General features: G+C 41.2%; 1 protein-coding gene across 1 annotated transcript in view; it reads left to right on the top strand.

Annotated features, from left to right (window-relative positions):
• The window catches only part of pld7 (phospholipase D family, member 7), a gene marked incomplete at its 5' end in the record, with an annotated part of 26,256 nt that extends 1,572 nt beyond the window's left edge, over nucleotides 1-24,684 (top strand). The window contains 11 exons of the mRNA XM_079557095.1: nucleotides 3,609-4,178; nucleotides 7,435-7,698; nucleotides 12,916-13,103; nucleotides 17,918-18,089; nucleotides 18,144-18,258; nucleotides 18,348-18,475; nucleotides 20,150-20,350; nucleotides 20,421-20,560; nucleotides 20,640-20,805; nucleotides 22,688-22,787; nucleotides 23,655-24,684. Of these exons, the coding sequence (XP_079413221.1) occupies nucleotides 3,609-4,178; nucleotides 7,435-7,698; nucleotides 12,916-13,103; nucleotides 17,918-18,089; nucleotides 18,144-18,258; nucleotides 18,348-18,475; nucleotides 20,150-20,350; nucleotides 20,421-20,560; nucleotides 20,640-20,805; nucleotides 22,688-22,787; nucleotides 23,655-23,857 (2,247 nt within the window). The 3' untranslated portion in view covers nucleotides 23,858-24,684. The remainder of the gene's footprint in view (nucleotides 1-3,608; nucleotides 4,179-7,434; nucleotides 7,699-12,915; nucleotides 13,104-17,917; nucleotides 18,090-18,143; nucleotides 18,259-18,347; nucleotides 18,476-20,149; nucleotides 20,351-20,420; nucleotides 20,561-20,639; nucleotides 20,806-22,687; nucleotides 22,788-23,654) is intronic.
• Between the last annotated feature and the right edge of the window lie 69 nt (nucleotides 24,685-24,753).

Raw genomic sequence — 24,753 nt, 5'->3', positions numbered from 1 at the left:
GTACGTAAACCCCAGCGGAAGTGTCCTAATCTCCGACAAAAGACACTTGTGTTTAAGGTAGTTTTGACTCTGGGCCAGCGTGAGCGGTTCTCAAACGGGGGCACAGGGTCAATAAAGTAGTTCATAGGCTCTTGATATAGAGAAGAGGCTTAATGTCACAAAATATTCAGTTTTCAATCAAGGAGGCATCTTATTCAATAGAAATATTACAAACATTGTCTTGAAATCATCACATCATTCCCCCGCGACCCTCACTTTGGGAACCCCTGAGATTGAGGATATTATTACGTACATTTTAAAACCTTAAACATCGCAAATTGAGTGGCAAATCGATGAATAACAGTGCAGAGCTGCCTCCATTTACTCCCGTTACCGTGATGAAATGTTGACTGCTGTTGCTATGCTATGACACACGCATAACTTGTATTCGGTGATGAAAACCAATGAATAGATGACAGATTTGTTTGTGGTCTTTATCATGTTTATTTTGAAACTGTAAAGGGGATGCAACTAACTGCTTAGAAATGTAGATTTTTCTGACATAGTGTTGCGAGTAGATGAAAATGAAGACTTAGTTTGCAGTATATTGGGTTCGAACTAGCATCAAATCTACATTTCTTTGGAAATTAATGCCGTTGTTTGAGTATTTTACTGCATAAATGACAAAAAAAGAGTAGTAGTAGAGAGTAGGAGTAGTTGTACCAGTAGAAGTTGTAGTGGTGGTAGTAGTAGTAGTAGTAGCAGTGAGTCTTCTGACATTATAAACATTAGAATACATGCCACATATTTTTGATGATCTGGTACATTACACCCTGGGGTGGGGAGATAGTTCAGTTGCTCTAAAAATCCAAATCTGCTCTGGAACTAGGGCTGTAACTAACCATTATTTGGTAATTAATTAATTTTAATCACATAACACTAAAGGGCCGCTGAGTATATGTTGATGGAGTTAACAAATTGAGTGTTTTTGGAAGCTCCTAGTGCCAACTCTGATTTCTAATTGGATGAGACACAGACGGATATTTATGAAATTTATAATATACAAAACACTACTAACTTTAAAAACAAAGTCATCAAAAATACTAAATTTTCATGTCATTTTTGCTCTATTTGAGTCTGTTTACTAGAAAACGATTAATCGATTACTAAAATAGTTTTTGACTATTTCCATAATCGATTAGTAGAACCTGAGCTAATCAGATTTCTGAATTGAAAATGCGTCAGTTTCAAAAGAGGCAAATTAGTCGGCCACGTGACTGTGACTTTTACCAGGCGTGGGTCCCACACACTGATATTATATTAAAAAAATACAGGGGTGTCATTCGGGAGCCTGGTTCTTGCTCAGCGTTTTCAAACTGCAGACTTAGCCCAGATGAACATGACGATAATCACTAACACTCGACCTGAGAATTCAAACGAAATGATGATGAGGCTCACATTCAGCTCATCTGACACCTGTTTTTGATGCCTTCCATGTCTGAAGTATGTTTGGTTAAGCACATTTTGAGGTAAAAGGAATTCATCCCGGTTTGAGAACATGTTCGTAGAGCTCTAATCTGCAAGGTCAGCTTTTTCAGGGTTAGGCTACCTGAAAATGACGCCTGGAAAATATGTTGTCCTTAAAAATATTTCTCTTAACTTTGCTGTTCTAAACGTAGGTAATACTTTGCTGTGTCTGGGACCACCATCTATGACTCATCTGGTGAGGTTCAACTGACTTCAGACGGAGAACATTAAAAATGGTAGATTTTCTAAGGCGCTGTGCTTGTACAATATGATGACGTGTTCTAGAAGTCAACAGATACATTATTTGTGAGCTTCTGAATTTTTCTTGCCCCTGTTACATTACAGACAGCACACACATATGCAAATGCTTTTATCTTTGCATGTGTTTGACTTAACTGCTTTTACAGTGATTATTTAGGGCTATACTTGGCCTGTAGGTGACAGAACAATGAATTCACACAATTAAGATAAAAGGAAGGGAAGGTCCTTCTCCAGCCTCCTTTTATCACGTTTCCTAGAAGACATGTGCTCATACACATAAGCCCAAATCTCTTCAGACTCTAGGTTTGTCCATAGACTATCAGTGGTTCCCAAAGTGGGGGTCGCCGAAAGGATTAGAAATGCTTATTACATTTTACAGAAGGGGGAGTTGTTGGTTGTGTGATTTTGTGTGAGGTTGTGGCCTGAAAGGTTTGTGAAGGTTTGGTTGTGAGTGTCTTCCCTAGTTTAACTGGAGTGACCCAGAGAGGGACCATGTTATTCTCATATAATGCCTAAAGAGTTCATATATTTGCAATGGTTGTTGCGTAATGGTTTTTACAGTTGGCGCAGGTGTTTCCCATGAACATGGCTCAGCTCCAGACTCTGCTCCTTAGACACTCCCACATTAAAATAAAACAATTTTAAAATCTATACTCTGTTCACGTGTCACTCTTCATACAGGTCCAGGAGCATGAGACATGACTGGAATATGAAACGTACAAGAATCACATGCTTTTCAACTTGATACAGCACTAAGCTCTAAATTAAAAGCGTCTTTTTGATACATGATTTTAATGATAATTGGAACTTTTTACAGCAGAACATAACCCAGGTTAGTAGCTTTTAAACGATAAGAACTTATAAACTATTTAAAGAAAGATGTACTGCACTGTTTATATTGACCCAAAACACTTTTTTCTTACAAAACTGCTGGTGAAGTTGCTTCATTTTCTGTAAAGCAGTCATCAACTGATCAACTGATAAAAACAGCTGAGACTATTCTTAACTGTAAAAAGCTTGAATGTTTAATACATAACATTACAGAGATATTTTATTTTATTTGTTACTTATAGAGTCAGAGGGACTTGGTTCTCAAACCAAAAGAATAATGTGTAACAGTTAAAACATAAAATAACCCAAATATTCAAATTTTGATCCAGTGATGATTAGTGTCCCCACCTCCTGTCAATTATTATGGTCTGTCTGCCGCTGGTGTCTCCATGGCGACAGGTTAACCAGTGTGATTTGAATAGGAGTGGCCTCTCGGCTCATGCACTTTTACAGTGAACACAGAACAAACTCCAGATCCAGCAGCCGAAGTCAGGAGCTTTTGAGTCGTGATTAAACCTTCAGGTCATTGTGTTCTACGTGTTGGATTATTCAGCGTTGCTCAGGTTTGGTTCTATTTTAGAGTTCATAATCTACTAATTCTAATAAATCCTGTCTTCATAGGGTCTTATGATGTCGAAGACGATTATGATATGGGATAACTATCTTGAACATTGTTACTACGTTATTACTATGATATTGAACTAAACCATTTCAACACAGTTTATTCCACTTGTTTCTTATCCAATTGTTTACAAACAAGACATAAAAAAATGACTAAAGTGGGACTAAACTAGGCTAAAATAAAAGTAAATGTGGAAAATTGTGACTGTCAATCTCGTCAGATGGACGACTTCAGTCATTTAGCAATATTTCGTTTGCTTCTTGTGAAGTATAAAGTGTTTCAATAAAAAGAAAAAAAGAAAAACCCTATCGGTCGATCTCTAGTTTTATCACGTGAATTATCAACCAATGCTGGATCAATCAGTCACCATTTCCTCTGTTGTTTTCAGGACCTAAAGAACTGCAGCGTGTTGTTGAACCGCCTGGACGTCGTGCGAAACGACCCGAGCGATCGAGACGAGATGAGCCGACGGAGCGGCATCCCCAAACCCGCCTCGCGCATCCCCACCTTCCACAAGAAAACCGTCACTACGGAAGCCTCCAGGGCCAAAACTCCCGAGGTCAAGGAGCGGGTCATCAGATTCACCAGCATCGAAACCACGACCGGCTTCAGCACGCACATCGCCGCGCCCAAGACCGACTTCGAAAGCTACATCATGGTCAGTCCCAGACCGGGAATACGAGCCAACTGGGAATCGAACCAGCAACTCCCCGACCAGACGAAGACGGGGGCGGGGGCGGAGGCGGGGTCAGGAGACGAGGAGGAAGAGGACGAGGACGAGGAGGAGATAGAAGCGGCTGCAGGGGAAATGTTAGGAAAACAAAGGGGCGCAGAGGAGCGGGGAGACAGAGATGATTATGATGATGAAGAGAGGAGGGGGGCGGAGCCTGAGGAGGAGGGCATCACCGAGGAGTCGCCGCCGTGGGAGAGTCACTCGACAGAGACACAGGCCAAAGAGGTAACACATTATTAGCTCTTTTTCATTACACAAAAATGTTTTTCCCCACACTTATTCATTCACAAATACTGATGACGCTGTAATCCAAATATGGTAATTTCCTTTGTGGGAGACAGCAGTGGCTAAAGACAGGAGAAATATACACATGGTGCATGTGCAGACAAAGGGACTAAACTTCCGGGCAGTTTTCATTCCATTCTTTAAAGCAGTACTAAGTAACTTGTGTACCTTAAAGAGACTATAGTATACAGAGTTTAAAAATGTCAAAATTGTGTGTTTTCCTCCCCCTACATGTTCCAACAATGTCCTAATGTGTAGAATGTAAAATCCTGCACTGTCACCCAGAAATGTGTTAATTCGGGTCCAAATTGCCGTCATGCACAAGCTTAATATAGAAGGTGCAGTTACACATATGGCCTGAGGTGGCAGTAGTGAGTATAAAATGGCCAACTTGCATCTAGCCCCTTTAAAGGCCCTATACCTGCGACTAAATTAAAATGTTAGTTGTGGTCCAAACTCCATTCATTCATTCTTTCCCAAAATGCTAAAAAAAAATAGCCTGAAAGTTCATACAACTGATACAAATGTTCTATCATTTTATCACACAGTTTTTCCCCTCAAAGTTTGAGTTCATAATTTCCAAAAGGAGGACAAAATAAAGTTAATTCCATTTCTAGACGTAAAATCAGGTATAGCTCCTTTAAAGGATCTATATCATGCTATTTTAGCCATTCCAAAGTTAAGTATAGGCATTTATATGATATATTGTACCTCTACCACTATGGAGCACTCATTTTTGTGATAAATTCATTTATTGGGGAAATTTTCTCTACCATATGTGACCCTCGACCCAAAATTAGTTTGACACCCCTGCTCTAGTCCATTCCTGTGCGGAGTTATGATTTTTTTTTAAATAACCAGTATACTCATTTCAGTCACTAGGGGGAAAGTTAAAGGGGCTAGATGCAAGTTTGCTATTTTATACTCACTACTGCACCTCAGGTCATACGTGTAACTGCAGCTTCTATATTAAAGGGGCTAGACGCAAGTTAGCCTTTTTATACTCACTACTGCCACCTCAGGTCATATGTGTAACTGCACCTTCTATATTAAAGGAATAGGCCACCGTTTTTACATACCAAGATATGTTCTTACCTAACCTTAGTCGAGTTAATATATACCCGTCTGGTCTTTGTCCGTGCGCTCTGTCACGCAAACGGAGCACATACGCAGCCTCTCCCACATGTCATATAGCTCCAAAAAAGCTCACGATAGAAGCTACCAAGCTCTTCCACGTGTTCCCTATTTAAATAAAGTTACGTGAAGTGTTTTCATGCGAAGTATATTTACACAGAAATGTAACATGTCGATTTTATAAGCAGATAAAAAGGGGTACTATATTGTGAGGCGTAATGATACAGGAGCACAACGTCCGCGCAGTAACTCCTAAAGACTTCCCCGCTCACTTCCGTCAATAGAAGCTGCGTGCGTGACTTGTACAGAGCTAGCAGAGAACAGTTGAAGAAGCGTCGATAACTTGTGAACAATGCCTTTTACGTGCATCGTGCCGGGCTGTGATAACAAGCAGAAAGTATATAGTGTAGTAATGTTTCACAGATTTCCAACTCACCCCGGACGACGACACAGGACTCAGGACCTCGACCATGAGGTAGGAATGCGCAGCACTTTCCGAAAATATATTTTCTGCTTGTTGTAAAAGGCTCTCTACAAGTCACGCAGCTTCTATTGATGGAAGTGAGCGGGGGAAGTCTTTAGGAGTTACTGCGCGGACGTTGTGCTCCTGTATCATTACGCCTCACAATGTAGTACCCCTTTTTATCTGCTTATAAAATCGACATGTATAAATATACTTCGCATGAAAACACTTCACGTAACTTTATTTAAATAGGGAACACCTGGAAGAGCTTGGTAGCTTCTATCGTGAGCTTTTTTGGAGCTACAGTATATGACATGTGGGAGAGGCTGCGTATGTGCTCCGTTTGCGTGACAGAGCGCACGGACAAAGACCAGACGGGGATATATTAACACGTCTAAGGTTAGGTAAGAACATATCTTAGTATGTAAAAACGGTGGCCTATTCCTTTAAGCTCGTGCATGACGGCAATTTGGCCTGAAGTAACACAGTTTTAGTGACAGGTGCAGGATTTTAGAAGCAGTTGTGGTGAACAGGTCTGAGCTCATTCTACACATTAGGACATTGTTGGAACATGTAGGGGGAGGAAAATACTTAATTTTAACATTTTTAAACTCCGTATAGTCCCTTTAAGCTCGTGCATGACGGCACTTCGGACCCAAATTAACACGTTTTGGAGGGACAGTGCAGGATTTTAGAGGCAGTTGTGGTGAACAGGTCTGAGCTCATTCTACACATGAGGACATGGCTGGAACATGTAGGGGGAGGAAAATACAGAATTTTGACATTTTTAAACTCTGTATAGTCCCTTTAAATAAATAAAAAAGATGTGTCCAGCAGGAGCACTGACATAGGAGATCAGGGTATCAACAACACATTATTGCCACATGGTAAATAAAAACAGAGTGTGGTGTGAAGGAATAATGACTACAGTACTTTAAGAAACTTGTTACACAGGCTGTAAAGCACAATACAAGTATGAGCAGTTGTTACTTTGGTCACATTACGCAAAAAAACAAAGTGTGAAGGCTTGATTACTATTTTTGCAAATCACTACAGCTAAACAAACATGTCGTGGGGGCGACTGTGCGGGCGAGTAATCTCTACTTCACAATGAGGCCTGCTGCATTTTGGTCTGGGTCATACAATTATATGTTATACATGTTATCACTTAGAGATAGATTATTCCAAAATCAAAAAGATAAAAAAAAATCCTTAAAGCAAATCTTTGTCTCTGTAGCATATCAACAAAATAAATGCGTCTACCCATTATTTAGATCAGTAAAATTTAGATTGCTGTTTTATCATAGTATTAAACAGCAAAATGGTCAAAGTGATATCTGAATGAAAGATTCCCTGTTCACCTGCAGGGCCTCGCATTACATGTCTTTCAAAAGCATTAAATTGGTTTCTAACACAAATTAAATGTACATTTTCTTGGAGAATATGACTATTTTTGCTGCATAATTGTGGCAAAATGAGCTAAAGCTGCGATAAAAGTGGGCCGGTCTCAATTTGAAAACTCCTCTGCTTGGCTTTGAACTCCCAGTGTAAGGAGAGCATCATGTAATGAAGATCTGCCCGTATTGTATCTGCCTCCAGGACGTTGGGTCTTGGACAGAGCTGGACTCAGAGGAGGAGCCTCCAGCTCTTCAGCCCGAGGCCGACGACATCGAGAACATCGAAGCACAGCAACAGCCGCCTGACGCTGACCAGGCTGAAGCTGAGGCTGAGGCTGAGGCTGAGGCTGAGGCTGAGGCTGAGGCTGAGGCTGAGGCTGAGGCTGAGGCTGAGGCTGAGGCTGAAACTGCGCCGTGTGAGGCTGAAGCGATGCCTGTTCGATCTACAGACACTCAGGCAAAGAAGGTAGGAGTACTCTCAAAGTGTTCTTCTAGATCGAGCGTAGGCAAGTTTGCATGGTGGAGGACCGATTTTCTTCATCAGCTAAAGACTAAGGGCCACACCCTCCAATTGTAGGTAGTAAAAGTAAATCAGCGCTTTCTACAAATGCCGGTTGCATCATATATGGCCTAAATGGCTGTTCTGCGACTGCTAACAAATATTAAAGGAATTTACAGCATTTGCACATTTCTAAAGTACATCTAAAGTTCAAAATCATCTTGAGGGCCAGAGCTTCTATGATGGAGGGCCTGTTTTAGATCAAAGTGAACGTTACATATTTCAACTGAGCAGCCCACTTCCTCCTTCGTCAGTTTTGTCTTCCGACGTGCCTGATGTGTCTCTGCTGTTCCCAGGCGGGGCCATACCAACAGCTTTAATGCTTCTGTCATGGTGGTCACACCTGCTGCCGTGTGGTCAATCCCATGTGTGGCGTTCTCTGCCAAATGTCTTGGTCATTTCCCTCGTGGAAGACACTAGCCATGGGGATATACACACACGTGCAGATGTTAGGAGCGATTTCTCCAAATGAAATTTTCATTCCACTCTTGCAACAAAATCTCCACTGTAGTCGCTCTTACAGACTCCGAACTTTCCAATTGATCTTGTTTTTTTCACGGGGAATTTTCAATATCTAATTCATGCCTGCCTGATTTATTGAGCTTTGAATCCAAAATAACATTTTTTATTTTTATTTTTGTAATTATAATAGATTTTCTTCCACAAACTAAACAAGATTCAAAACCCCTCTGAACAAAACAAAAATTACAGAAAACATTTTCCGCTTATTTATGTCTGTAATCTGCAGCAAAAGTTTCACTCTGATATCTCAAAATGTAATATTCATATTGACTCTGAACTTGACTAAATAAAGCCAGGTCTTAACATTGAACAGGCTGAAAAGTAAACCGAGGTCAGACATTTCACATGAGTGTCATGATGAGACGTTCTGCATGTGTCTGACCACGCCTCACAGGAGAATGCTCTGCTCAAACACTGTGGCTCATGCTTCACCCCCGACAGAGACATTTGGAATTTGAATAATTTAAGATAACCGCACAAAAAGTGGCTTTAGAAAAAATACTACATTCAGTTCCTTTGTCAGTAGACCTTATTCTGTGCAATTATTCTTGAAAAAAACTCTATTCTCTTAAATTGAACTTGGTTATAATTAAGTATAATGACAAAGATAATACAAGTGTGGAAGATTGCAAAACAAGAAGAGAGAAAGATATTTCAAAAGTGAATGATTGGACCTGACAGGCCCGGTTCACAGGAAAGCATGTCCCATTGGCCACAGTAATGGCACCATGGATTCTGATTTATAATTATGCAAACTATCATGAAAAGGAATTTATTTGGTCTAAGTGCTGCCCTCTATTGTCCTGACTGTATTCTGCAGGGTGATTGGCCTCTATTGACTGTGAAAGCCTCATAAACAGTGTTCGGGATGGAATGTTGTAGATTCATTGTTACCATGGCCCTTTGGGGCCAGGACTCCCCTGATAAAGAGATTCTTTATCTCAGTGGGACTATCCTGGTTAAATTAAGGTCAATAAATAACTATAAATAAATAATACACAAAACAGATAATACAATCATAGATAATGTAAACAGTATATTTTATTGACCATGTGGAAATAGATGAAATAAGAAAAGGTTTAGACATGATGATCATAAAAAACATAATTGAATCTATTATTGAGCCATTCACTTATATCTGTAATCTGTCTTTAACGACAGGAACTTTTCCTGAGAAAATGAAAAAAGCGAAAATTGTACCTAACCCTTGTACCAGACCTAACTTGTCAACGGAAAATTGTACCGTTGACAAGAGTGATTTTTCAAACAACAGACGAGTGTCTTTTTCAATTTTCAAAAAATTTAGAAAAAGTGTTTGCAGCAAGAATGCACAATTCATAAAAACAGAGAATATTCTAATCAATGGTCATTATGGATTCAGGAAAAATCACTCCACAGCAACGGCTATAATGGAATTAACTGAAAAAATAGCAAGAGAAATAAACAGTAAAAACTATTGTGTAGGTATTTTCATTGACTTACAAAAGGCATTTGATGTAATTAATCATTCAAGACTACTTTGGAAACTAGAGAAATATGGAATTAAAGGTATCGCTCATAAATGGATCACAAGTTACAAAGAAAATAGAAAGCAATATGTACAGATAAATGATACAGCATCAGACCTGCGTGACATCAACTGCGGGGTTCCCCAAGGCTCGATACTAGGGCTATTACTGTTCATATTATACATGAATGACTTTGTAAAAGCATCAGACAAACTGCAGAGTATTTTATTTGCCGATGATACAACATTATTTTACTCAGGGAAAGATATACAGGAGATAGCAGAAGTAGCAAATGAAGAACTCAAAAAAATTAAATATTGGTTTGATCTAAATAAAGTGTCTCTCAATGTTAAAAAAACAAACTTTATAATATTCAATGACAAAAGAAAGACGGTTGATGTATCAATAGAAATTGAAGGTATGGAAATTCAAAGGGTTCAAGAAACTACATTTTTAGGAGTCATCATTGATGAAGACCTCAAGTGGAAGTCACATATAAACTACACAAGAGGAAAAATAGCAAAATCCATCGCGGTGTTACATAAAGTCAAATACTCTCTAAATCAATCCGCTTTACTCACTTTATACAACACAATGATTATACCATATTTAACTTACTGTGTGGGGCTCAACCTGTAAAACTTATATACAGCCGTTGTTCATTCTACAAAAATGGGTTCTGAAAACAATACATAATGTTAGATATAGAGATCCATCGAATCCACTCTTTATTAAATGTAATTTACTAAAATTTGAGGATATAGTAGACTATAATATCCTCCAGGTTTTGTATAAGCAAATAGAAAAATATTGCCAGTGAACATCCAAGAAATGTTTGAGAAAAGAGAAAGTCACTATAATCTGAAAGGAACAGACATCTTTAACAAACCCAGGTTCAATTCTAAAGCAATGGAACGAACTGTTACAGTGACAGTTTATGGAATAAACTCCAGAAAGAAGTGAAAAAGTCCGAAACTCTCCTGGAGTTTAAAATACACGTAAACGTTACAATGTTAAAAAAGTATGAAGTACTTGGACATGAATAATGTGGGATATTTGATTTGAACATTCAAGAATACGAAGGTTCTGTATTTTATATATTGAAAAACTGAATATAGAATACAAAAACATCTGTTAATACTGTAAATATATATATATATATATATATATATATATATATATATATATATATATATATATATATATATATATATATATATATATATAAGACTGTAAATATATGTATGTAGACATAAATGCATACCATTTTCCAAAGGACAACAGTGTAAAGTGTGAAGTAACAAAAGGGGCAGATATTATAAGACTTGTTCTTCTCCTCTGCTCCGTTTCATTCATACTGTGTTGGCTTGGCGGTTTTATTGTGATTGCATAACATCACTTTTGAATGAAATAAATAAATAAATAAAATGAAAATGAAAAATATATATATAATGGAAATCCACCATGTTTGTGGTCACTAGCAAACGTTATTCATCAACTAATGCTGCTTGCTATCTTGTTTTTTGTCATGGGTTGTCCGTTCTCTGCCAGGGACTGCAGATGTAAATTAGCTTCAGGCTAACACTATGCCTCAAATGGAAACATTTATGTACATGGTCCATTTTAAATAAATAAAGTAAACTAAAATTAGAAGAGTCACAAGATTGGGTTCACAAAAACGATTCTGAAACGTTCGACAAAATTACAAGAGATAATTATTTTAGATATATTGTAAATAACAATATATCTTTAGTGAGCATTTTGGATTCCACCCAATGGCTGCTGGTTGCACTGCTTTATGACCACGACGCAAGGGGCCGCCATTGCTGCAGTACCTCCATATATGAGCGCCAAAACAAGCTAGTTTTCCATTGGTTAGCATGGCACTTTCCACACGTTTTAAGCAACTGTAAGGTCTGGTTTCTAATTTTTTGGAACTTTCTAAGGCGTGGCTACGACCGAATTTCGCGCCCTGCGAGGGCCGAGTCTACAGTGAAGATCCCGCCCTTATGCTCTTTTTAGTCACAGCAGGGTAGGAGGAGTCTGTAAATCCACCATGATTTCCCCCTCGAGTTATTATGGCAAACAGGGAGGAGTGAGGAGACGGAGTCTATTATTATTATTATGTCTATGATTCCACCCAGTAAACTAAAATTAAAAACACGGGATCTTGGCCTATCCACATAAATAACTTTATATTGAAGACTGTGACCAAAAGGAAAGGTTAACATCACTGATGCAGTGGTTTTGTTCAACCTTTATCATTAGCTGCACTTCACTACAGGGTGCGACATTACTGTCTTCATCTGTACCAGAACTCGGACCACTCTGATCATCTCCAAGTTTACATGTTGAAATTACACGTTTCGAGCAGCGCTCCAAGACATTTTCCCAGTCGGAGGTCAGAAATTTACCACTAACTAAAAACAATATAAAAACTGTAACAAAGTTTTCAGTTGCAGTACACACTGTAGTGTCCAAATATTTTAATGCCAACAATACAGTAACTCCGTAATTTTACCTTTTAATAATATAATAATAATAATGCATTGGTTTTATATAGCGCTTTTCTGGCCACTCAAAGACGCACTTGCACAATTCGTTCACTCCATACTCGGTGGTGGTAAGGTACTATTGTAGCCACAGCTGCCCTGGGGTAGACTGACGGAAGTGAGGCAACCAGTCTGCGCCATCGGCCCCTCCGACCACCACCAACCACTCACTCACTCACTCACTCCATTCGCTAGGCTTCCTGGTGTTACCAAACGGTCTCCCATCCAAGTACCGACCAGGCCCTTCCCTGCTTAGCTTCCAAGATCTGACGGGATTGGGCATCGCAAAGGCGGTATGACCACTTTTAAATCTCCATTAGGCAGAATTTGCTTCAAATCCCATAAAGCTTTAAGATATGACATCACAATCCCAAACTCTATATTTGTGACTTTATGTACAGTATTAATAATGGCTCAAAAGTATTGTGTCTTGCTGTAAAATATATCCGACATTCTCTCCATACTGGATTTCAACACAGTCACCTGAAAACTCTTTAAAGGAGGATGTTGTGGCGTCTGACAGTTGCGCCTCTGTCCTCCAGGGGACGCCATGCTGCAGCCTGCTCTTCCGCGGCCTGCTGCCCCTGCTCCTGCTCCTCTTCGGGGGCCTCTCTCAGCACCTGTGGCACTATGGCTTGCCTCGCTCCGTGCAGCAGCTCGGGGCCCAGCTGGAGCTGCACTGGCTGGAGGGAGTCATACCCCAAACTGCGCCCTGCTCCAGCGACTGTCGGTGAGTTCAAACTCTTTCTGGATCACGCTCTGAACCGACTGAGCTGGTTCAGTTGGATGCTTTTATCTCCCACGTTAAAATTGTTTGGAGTTTTGTTTTAAAATGCTTTCTGTGATGGCTTTTGGCTGATCATTCAGTGAGAGATTGGACTTCATCATAGGGCTGCTCGATTATTGATAAAATAATTTTCACGATTATTTTAGGCATAATTAAAATCAATGATTATTTGTTGCCTTTTAAAAAAAGTCTATCTCTATTTTATTCATTTATTAATCAAAAACGTACAAATGATTTCAGGGATGCCTCGATTGATGTGTCTGTTTCATACCTGCCCCGTGCCCCCGCTGGCCAACCCTCACACCTGTGCAAGTAAACTGAGAGCCGCGGCCTGATGACATCATCACTCAGTGCTGTTTATTTTTATGTCACGCAAAAGCATGACATAAAATTCCCTCAGCAAGGGAATATAATCCCAGCGGCATGAACTACACCGCGTTCCAAATTATTATGCAAATGACATTTTACTCGTAACTACGCATAATTTTCAAGTCTTTAACTGGTAGAGGATCATTTCAATGTGCTCATATTTACTGAAATCAAAAGCAATTTCAATCAAAAACAATTTAACAGGTCAAGTTATATTTTAACATAGGAGCCCTTCTTTCAGCAGCTTCAAAATTCTTAAATCCATTAAATTTGTGAGTTTTTGGAGAGTTTGTGCTTGGATTTATTTGCAGGATGTTAGAATAGGATTTGGATGAAAACTGCCTCCTGCTCTCCGATGTTTTGCTTGTTGATGCTCCAAAGGTTCTCAATAGGGTTGAGGTCAGGGGAGGAGGGGGTCCACATCATGAGTTTCTCTCCTTTTATGCCCATAGCAGCCAATGATGCAGAGGTATTCTAGGGTTGTGCCGATGGACGATATCATCGTCCATTGCCAATGGATGAGCAACATCACGATGGAGAGCCACCATCGTGATGCCACGCCCCCTCCCGTCAAAAACACGCACTGGTCTTCTGTAGGCCTTGTAAACCTACAAACTGTGCAGGGATTGCACTGTAAATTAATTCACGGATGTAACTAATATGCACGCTAGTGTCAGTAGCCTGCCAGAAGCTATGATGTGTTGGCCGTAATTATTAACGTAAAGACGCAGCGCTGCTGTTTCTGACGCGCGGAGCTCTCTCTCTCTCTCTCTCTCTCTGCAGCTCAGAGTTTAACACCGTGTGGTTTTGCTTTGCTTTGCTGCGTATTGAAACTAAACCTTTCTAAAATAACGAGAATAGCTCTCACATCGGAGCTAGCTGAGCGCGCAGACTATTCTCACGAAGGACCGAGAGAGGAGAGAGAAAGGCGCGGTGCAGGAGTTAAGAGGTTACGAGCTCACGGACCGGGCGGCGCGTGGAGCGGCTTCAAAAACGTAGGCTACGACGCAAACTTCTAAATATTGTCCCGTTCACCCACTGTTTCTTAAACATTGCGTTAAAAGTGAGCAAATGCAAGTAATAAGCTCCAATTTACATTTGTATTAGTGGAGAAGAGCCTTGGAGTTCACGCTCTGAATACGTCGTTCTCCTCTCAGACTTTACGCACGAGTTTTAGCACATTTCTTTTGCAAAACTCGTGTTTCGTGACTCTGTTCAAATCATGTTTAGTTTAGATCCATTTATCCTGCAATCTCACATTTTCCTAGCATACATAGTAATATGCAGCATATATATAGGCTATGTAAATGTCTTTAAAAAAATGCTTATAATGAAAAATGGACGATATCATCGTCCATCACGATGGTTCACTGTAAACATCGTCAACGGCCAATTAAGGGGACATCGCCCAACCCTAAGGTATTCTTTACAGCAGGACATTGTGCGTTGTCATGCATGAAGATGATTTTGTTTGAAAACACGGCTCTTCTTTTTGTAGAAGAAAGTGGTCTGTCAGAAATTTTCACACCTTCAGGGATACTAAAGGGCGACAGTGGCGCAGATGGTAGAGTGGGTCGTCTCGTGATCGGAAGGTCGGGGGTTCGAATCCCACCCCCTGGAAGTGCACACTGTCGTTGTGTCCTTGGGCAAGACACTTCACCCACATTGCCCCCAGTGTCTGCGTACATTGGTGTATGAATGGGGGCATGAATGGGTGAGTGGATCCTTGCTGTAAAGCGCTTTGAGTGCCTAATGTAGGTGGAAAAGCGCTATATAAGTTGAGACCATTTACCATTTACCATTTAAAGGGGCCGACCAGCTCTCCCCCCATGATTCTGGCCCAAAACATGACTCCGCCCCCTCCTTACTGACGTCACAGCCTTGTCACGTCAGTGAACAAGACTGTTTGAAAATGAGTCTTCATGTATTTCTGAGCCACTGCAGCCGTTTCTGTTCATGAGCTTCAATGAACAGTTTAGGGGAGGCCGGATAGAAGGTTTATGCACAACTGCAGCCTCTGGAGGGTCCTACACCTTGATGTTCGGGAGACTCCAGAGGCACCAGCAGCTTCAAATACCTGTTTGCTGCTTTGTAGCAGCTGTTCTTTTAATCTGATGTATTTGTCTGGCAGAAACCGTCCATATTGTGCCTTTATCTGCACAAACCCGTGTGTGTCTGAATCAGCCACAAATTTTTTATCAGTACGATGTTTACGCTTAATCTTTCATGAAATATCGAAGGTTTTCATACCTAGACCAAGGCATTCAACTATTTCACGCTTTTCATAAGCAGAGAGACCCTTTTTCTTTCCCATATTGCTTGAAAATGATGATCTGCTTAATGACGCGGAAAGTCCTTTTTCAGCAGTCTTTCCCTTAACTGGGCTTAACCTGACAACTATCCATCCCAGGTCTCTGAGATTAATGTCAGTGATTCAAAGAGCCCCGAGACACAATACCATCCATGAGTTTCATTGAAAAACTTTTTTTTTGTACCTGAACGCGGTGTAACGCAAGTTTGCTTTGCTTGGTGAGATCTTCTGCAGACAGCCAGCACTTGGGCTTAAAAGTTATGTTGCTCTTGTTGAGCTTGATGATGATTGACTGATGATTGATTTTTTTTTACTACTAAAATAAAAGTTCGCACAGTGCAGGTAGTTCAGTGGATCAGACTCGCTCACACAAACAAACCGCATAGTAGGGCAGGCTTCCCAAGCGTCCTTGAAAATCTGGAAAACCTGAAAAATAACATGCCTCTTTGTAAGTCGTGGAAAATGAGAAAAAACATCAAATGTTCAAGGTTATCCTTGAAAGTATTTCTGCTTAATTTAGTTTTTGCTGTTATAGATAAATATATGCAATTATTTTAAATAATTACACTGTTATATATTTGTCCCTATTTACTGTGCGTTTGTGGGGGGGGGAACTTGCCTTTCCCGCACTTCTTGCGGTCTCTGAATGCATCTCTCAAGCAGCCTAGCTAGTGCTTCTCTCGTTTTGAGGTCAGTGACCTCGCAGGGTCATCAGAGGTCAAATACAGCTTAGCTCCACATCTAAAAATAAACCTTATGGTATGGGCTAACTGTGATAAAACTTTCATGCTTTCTTCATAAAAATGCACAATTGCATTGTTATGTGTTTAGGGAACAGAAACACTGATGTGTGTCTTTGTAAAAGTCTCAGAGCTGCTGTAGCTCCGGTTCACAACACATGAAGCTAATCCTCCATGATGACTCTGACTGTTTACATCTTCGGGCTGGACACTGTGGGGAGGGGGTTCTGCTGAGGAGCAGTGGTTTGTTACTCGGCTGGTGACGAAAGGTCGGAGGCGTCTCCAGGGGGTGGGGGGCGTTCCTAGGAGGACTCAGGCAAACCTATCCCTAAAATGGCTGCGTTGGCTGAGTTTTTACAGATTACTCAAAGATACATGAATGAGCCAATGAGGGGAATGAGAGAAGAGGAGTAACATACACCGAAAGTGGTAAAAGAGGTGCTGATGTTGAGGAAAATCATCAAAAATTTAAAAAGAAAACAGCATCGCACATTCATAACCGATGTCCAGAAAGTGCATTTATTCAAGATTACTTTTCGGCATAGCCTTCTTCAGATCATTTCTTTATTTCTTTTTAGAACCACAGTGCGTGTTTTAATGAGGGAATGACATAATAACATGATATAAAGATTTTACACAATACCCTCACTTTATCCAGCTCTAGTGAGGAAGGTGAAAAAGCTGAAGTTGCATGGTGACCTAGAGCAGTGGTTCCCAAAGTGGGGCTCGGGGCATCCTGGGGGGTCGCAGAAAACTCAAAATGATTTTGGGACAATATTATGACATTTCTGACATTGAATTTGATTGTATTGTATTTGTATTTTTAAATGAAAACATCATATTTTAGTGAAATTAAGCAAACGATCAAAATACAGTATCCAAACTAACATCATTTAATGTGTTGCACCTTAAATGATTATAAATGCTAATTGCATTTTACAGAAGGGGGTCCTGAGTTGTTGGTTTAAGTGATTTTCAGGGGTCGCAGCCTGAGAGGTTTCGAAAGACCTGGCCTAGAGGTTTAGGCTGCACAGAGCCACTGCCATTATTCAAAATTCTTGGAATGTCATGACATTGCGCAACTATGTTTACTGCACAAGTTTTCTTAAAAATGCGAAAATGTCAAACGTTTGAATATCTTAAAAATCTAAATATGCAGAGAGAAGTTTTCTCTCCATTTGTGGCATTAAAAGTGTAGTATTCAGGCCTTAAAATGGCATTAAAAAGTATTAAAAATACAGAACCTACTGTTAACTTCATCACTGAAGGGAAACTGGAACTGGCCCAAAGGTGAAAAGTCGTTCAAACTCCGACCGCGGTTCCTTCTCTGTCCTCAGGGTGTCTCTGGTGGAGAGCATCCCGGTTGGGCTTTACCCATCAGCCCCTGCTCCTCGAGAGTCCATCGCTCAGAGCTGGCTGCGTCTGCTGGACAGGGCTAACCACTCTGCCGACGTCGCCGCCTTCTACGTGACGCTGCGGAGCTCGGGCAGCGAGCCCACGGACGCTCAGGTGAGGAGACGCTAAATGTTTGTGGGGGACGTGGTTTGAACTGTGCTCTTTCAGGGGCGGCTGGTGTTCGAGAAGCTGAAGAGCCTTAAATCTAAAGGGGTGAATCTCAGAGTGGCAGTGAACGCACCACAGAGCTCTACACAGGACACAGGGGAGCTGGCAGCGGCAGGTACGGACTCGAAACAGAGCCGAGCCAGGAGCGATCGAGCCAGCAGGAAGTGACCGTGTGTGTGTGCATGTGTGTGTGTGTGTGCACAGGGGCCGAGGTGCGGGAGATCGACCTCACGGCTCTGACCGGAGGAATCATCCACACCAAGCTCTGGGCGCTGGATCAGACGCACCTGTATTTGGGCAGCGCCAACATGGACTGGAGGTCTCTGTCTCAGGTAAACACCACTGTGTCCTGATCAGATATTCGGTTTCAGTGACCGGTCCACTTAAAGACAGCTCTGGATCAAACAGCAGCAGCCTGATAACCCACTGAGAACGCTCTGCAGCCATTAAAGCATAATAATGGCAAAGAAGAGATCTTTCTTTTTGCCTTTAGAGTGGAGGTACAAACTCTGGCAGAATCCAATCCAACAGCGGAGTTGAGTGCAGTCACTGTGTTTATGCAGAATAATTAGCCATGTGCTCCCAGTGCTTAGGACTTTTACAGGCTTAAGACATTTGGTTAAACAGCTTTCGCTGAAACTATAATATCTGCGGCTTTCGTTTTGTGAAGGGGCTTGAAATGCTGCAATTTTCTTTTTTGTTTCAATGTAAAGTGGCTGATTTAGCCTTAGTACTACCCATCATTACCTTTTAAATTAAATTCAAAAGTAAGTTCTCACATGTTTATAGAAAGGCAGAGACTGATGCAATAGACTGATGCAATAGACAATTTAGCATAATTATAATGAAAGAAATTATAGAAATCCCTAATACATGCACGAGACAAACCATCAAACACACGCCTCGGGCAGTGCCAACATGGACTAGAGATGGAAGGAACAAGTCACATCTGTCCAGGACGTGAACAACCCCATCGGTTTGGCAGATGAATAATAATAATAAAAGTCTGGCTGACGTGTCTAGGGATTGGTACAGAAATCCCGGTATCATTACGGCCCTGGGGCCACAATAAGCTCCAGCCTTAACGGTCTTCTTCACAGGGTCACTGCATTGCCGCACTTATCGCCTGCACTCAAATAATCACACTTAAAAGGCTCTTTTCACTCTCACTGATGCACTCCCTGCACCGGATCTGTTCATCCCCGCGACCCTGCTGAGTAGGGATGGGTACTGTTCGTTTTTTTCCCATACCATTTAATGATACCTGCTTTTCGGTACCAGTGCCTTAACGGTACTTTTTTAAAAATATACCTATGTTAATTTAATTCAATTAAAATATTTTAATTCAATTAAATTATGTATATGTCAATGTATAAAAAAGCATTGTTCAGTAAAGTCCTAAAACAGCACAGCAGAAGCTACACAGGCCGCGGCAGCGTCGCCTGTAACCTCCTGAGCTGCAGAGACAGATCCACAGCAGCACTTCGCACATCAAAGATCTTTACATGGTGTGAGCGCTCACTCTGCCACTAATAATTTACCAAAACTGTACCAAAAATGTCTAATACAGAGTGTGTGCTCGCTGTTCCACAAACAATCTTTGATATTCCCGTCCCTGCAGCTGTAAGCTCAGCCTCTGGGTCTGGGTAAAGACGTGCTTCTTGTTGTCACTGCTCTGTTTTGCTTTTCAATTTGCTTAAAAACTCAAGTTTCTTATTTAGTCCTGGTTTATAACTAGTTAAGTTTGGCTCTCGGGTTCACAACCGGTGTATGTCCTGGTTTAGTCTTGGCTCAGTCCTGCCACAGGCTTAGTAAGCTTAGTAAGCTATAACCGGTGTCGACTCACTGATCACAAGCGGAAAGTGGCAACGAAAAAAGAAAAAAGAGGCTGTGGCTCCAGTTCATTATTTTGAGAGTAACGTTAAAGTACAGGATTGATAAGAAGTATTGATAAGAGGAGTAGTATCGATAAATCCTTAATGATCCCCACCCCTATATGTGTCCAGGTGAAAGAGGTGGGCGTGGCCGTGGAGGACTGCAGCTGTCTCTCTCAGGATGTGTCCCGCGTCTTCGAGGTTTACTGGGCAGTGGGGGGCGTAAACGGCTCACTGCCTCCCTATTGGCCAGCGCGTCTCTCCGCCCTCTCCAGCTCCCAGAATCCCTTGCACCTCAAGCTCAATGGAGTTCCGGCGCGAGTCTACCTCTCTGTGAGTCCCGGCAGTTCTACACTGGAATCAAACCAAGGATTGGTCTGAACTCTAAATGTTGTCTCTACAGAGCGCTCCTCCTCACCTCTCCACCAGGGGGCGCACTGATGACTTGACGGCCATTTTGTCTGTGATCGAAGACGCTGAGCAGTTCGTCCACGTCTCTGTCATGGACTACCTCCCGCAGTCTGTGTTCTCCAAACCCACCAGGTTCATTATCCTCCTTATTTATTTAATTATATATTTCATCTGATTGAATTACCCTCTTCTGCCTCCTTCTTCCCTGTAGGTTCTGGCCCCCGTTAGACTCCGCCCTCCGCGCCGCCGCCTGCTCCAGGAGGTTGCAGGTTCGACTCCTCATCAGCTGTTGGCCTCACTCCAAGTCAGCGATGTTTGTTTACCTCCAGTCGCTGCTGGTGCTGAACCGCGCTCCACTCAACTGTGACATCCAAGTGGTACGAGTGACGGTGCAAGTTTTAGTCTATATTTCTTAATATTTAAGCTAGGTGGTGCTATTCATGTGTGTATGCGCTCACCTAAACGCAGAGTGCATGTGTGTCATCATCTCTTACCACTAAACTGAAGGCTGTAGACTCTCCACACCTGTATTGTTACATCCTCCAAAAACACATGAAATCTGCGTGGCTTTGTAAAGGCTGCAGACGACCAGGCTGCGCTGAGTGAAGCTCCAGTGCATCAGACAAATGCGTAAGATCCAATCTTGGACTTTTTTGGGAACAAAGCTTTTGAGGCGGATTATGACCAAGTGTAATGTTGTCCAGGAACAGTCCAAACATGAGCCTCACATCATCACATCACATGCGCTGCTGTGAGTGTTTTAGCTGCCGTGTATGGGAAGCGAAATTGAAACTCATCATTTAACACATCGAGTGCCAAAAACGAAAACTTTTTTGTGTTTTTTTTTTTTTTATTACGATCAACAACTTGTGAAAAGTCACAATCTGGACATTTCATCTGGGCATTTAAAGGATTTGTATCATGTTATTTTAGACATTCCAAAGTGAAGTATAGGCAATTACTTACAGACAGTCGACAAGTACAGTAAGGAAAAGTTGAAAAGGACTTTGAATGCAATATAAAAATGAGTACTATGGAGTACTCATTTTGTGATAAATATAAGTATTTTCTGAAGCTATTTTTCCAACCCAGATGACAAGATGCTTGGATTCAGTTAACTCCACCCCCTCTCTCCGAGTTGATCCTGCATGCAACATTAGCAGTAGAAGAAATATCGCAGCAATAAGTGAAGTTACTTCACAGTGCAGTTATAAGGAGTTGACATCTTCATAAATGGCTAACACACACGCTAACACACAAGCTAACACATGTTTGGATTACTCACTGCCCTGGTCCATCAGTGTTATAAAAGTTAATCCACTTTGGTTCTGGCCAAGGTTCGCCAAGCATCCATCAGAGACAGTCACAGAAAAACACTATTTTGGCTGATAGTCGCTGAATCCCGGAAAGAAATTCCAACTTCGGGCGAGTGGCCTCTTCTTTAGAAGGTTGAATAAAGTTCTGTATCGCTTTTCTCCGTGACATTATCGTTAGGTAAGAAAAAAGAACAGGCGTGTCCAGAGTAGGTTAGAAAGAGCTCCTTCTTCACAGTTTTCAGTGTAAACATGACATCTGTTCAGACGCTCAGAGGGTGTGTTTGTTTACTCCGCAGGGGCAGCGCTGCACGGACACCTTTTTTTCTTTTCTTTTATCCTTTATTTATTTCTTAAGTCTTTCTTTCTTAAATAATGAAAAAGCTGTTATACAAATTAAAATCAGGCTGTAAGACATTACATTACAGATGTCGAGCACTTCCGTTCCTCTCTGACATCACAGTGGAACAAGCCAATCGTTTACCTGGAGAGGGCGGAGCAGCTGCTCAGAGAGCAGGATTCAGGATTGCTGAGAACTGTGTGAATCAAGTCAAAAACCACTCTGGGTGTTTTTGATAAGGAAATAGCTTAACAACATGGCATAAAGTGCAAAAAAGTCGATTTCACATGATATAGGACCTTTAAATACATCTTGCTGATTCATAAAATTAGATACATCTTTTATTCAAACCTCAGCTCAAACAAAAACAAAGGCTTTCCTCCAGTTTCATTTAAAACACAAAAGTCTTCCATTGTCTCGTCCAAACTCACAAACTAGGTACTGTTTGTGCCAAAGAAAGGGCTGTAAACCTGTCAGTTATAAAGTCTCAGTAAGACGATTACTGAGATTGACCAAAGTAGAGATTGCGATTTGGATTAATTGCACAGTCCTAATTGCAAGTGTCTGTAGAGTAACCTTCGTCCTTTTTCCTCTGTGTTTTTACAGAAAGTGTTCACAGTCCCATCGACGCCGCAGCAGATGGAGATCCCGTACGCTCGGGTCAACCACGCCAAGTTCATGGTCACGGACCGAGTCGTCTACATCGGTAACTAACGCCTCACACACCACCAAGAAAAATATACAGACAGTAACTTTATTTAGGGAACACGTTTATGGCTCTAAATACTGAAATGTATCAATTTATGCTGCGTTAGAAGTCATTTATTTATCAAATTCTTCTCAATGATGTTTTCTGCTCTAAATGAATTGCCCCATGTGGGATAAATAAAGTTGACTGAACTGAACTGAGTTCAATATAGATCCAAATAGGTATCAAATATTCAGGGATAAAATGCATAATCTTTTGCAACTTGGAATTAATGTTAGTAATGCTGTACCTCCATAAACAGACACAGTGAAGTGGGTTCACATCTTACAAAAAAAGCAAAAAGACAGCATAAAAAAGTGGCAAAGTAGCACAACTTAAGAGTGATGAAAAAACAACAAAGGTGACGAACATGTGATGAGAAAGTGATGAAAACACAACAAAAAAGCGTTAAAAAAGGGGCTGATAATGCAACAAAACAACAAAAATAGGACAAAAAAGTTGCGGTCAGTTTTGTAGGTCTTGGCGTTACACTGGCCTATCGGCTTTAAGCTCAAGTCGGGTAAAATCGAACTTGAGAAAATGCACTCAGTTAAAGCAGAGGGTAAGAGGTTAAATTAACAATTAACATCAATTATTTTATTCATTTGTATCAAAACAAGTCTCAAAATCAGGACCAATCAGCATCAAAAGTTTTTTTTTTAAACAAATTTGAGTCTCACTGGCATTATATCTACATTTCTTGGAGCGTAATGTCACTGCTGAACTTTACTTACTGCATCAAACATACAAAAATATGATCTAAAACACATTGAGCTGCAGTTTTGCTGAAAGGTTTCCTGTATGTTCTGATGTCTCTTCTCTCAGGGACGTCGAACTGGTCGGAGGATTACTTCACGCAGACGGCCGGAGTGGGTTTAGTGGTGAACCAGACGGGCTCGGAGCCGGGACCGGGACTGGAGACTTTGAGAAGCCAAGCAGACCAGCTGTTCCTCCGAGACTGGACCTCGCAGTACGCCACCGAGCTGAGCGTGGACCAGACGGACGCCTGCCCCATGGCAAGGACTTAACCGGGACTTAAAAAGGGCTTAACCAAGACTTAACCGGGACTTAACCAAAACTAGGGATTAAAACAATGAGAATAACAGTGGAGTTTACTGGAAAGACTAATCCTGGACCTAAACTTGCACTCAACACTCAGCCTGGACGACACAAATCCTACTCCTGGACCTGAACTTTCCTCTTTTAAAGCCACACTGCGGAGCTTTCCAAGTTGCATGTCGTTTAGTCACAAGCGGAACAAGAAAAAGTATCTAAAAGAGGTCAATTGTTACCAAATTGAGGCTCAGACGCAATAAAAAGATGTTTCATTTAGCTGTTTTTTCTTCTACAGTGTCAGCGCTTCTTTCACTTGGAACGGATATCAATCTAAAGAAATAATAAATGCTTATTTGTTGCATATGTGGCAGCAAAATAATCATTTCAGGGTATTAGGTTAGACTTGTTGCCCTCTGCATGCCCGTGTAAAGTTATCCTCATATTTTATTGTATTTAATGGATGAGATGTTCCGCAGTGTGGATTTAAACAAAGTTTTAAATGTTGTTTTTGTGTCATAATTATAGTTTTAAATCATCGATGCTGGAGCAGAGAGCTCACTTCGTGCCTGGAGCCGTTTGTATATAGAGTTGTGACGGTTAAAGCTGACTTTCAAAGGGAAACTATGCAACTTTGAGGTTAATTCTGGGACAGCGGGTTGGCAACACTCATACCGGCAAGTGGGGGTTTGTGTCCCGGAGACAACGGCCACTGGGGGAGATGCAGCGCGCTTTATTCACCAAAACCACTGAATTGGGAGAGAAATGTGTTACCAAAGAACAACAAGCAAGTCTGGAGTTGAACTGAAAACCCCCGGCTAACCTCTCTGCCACTGCGACAGAAGGCTAACCTCTCTGCCACTGCGACAGA

The sequence above is a fragment of the Gobius niger genome, assembly GCF_951799975.1.
Source record: "Gobius niger genome assembly, chromosome: 5".
NCBI lineage: Eukaryota > Metazoa > Chordata > Actinopteri > Gobiiformes > Gobiidae > Gobius > Gobius niger.
The sequence above is the reverse complement of the archived record's forward strand: the minus strand, read 5'-3'. Positions and strand labels throughout refer to the sequence as shown.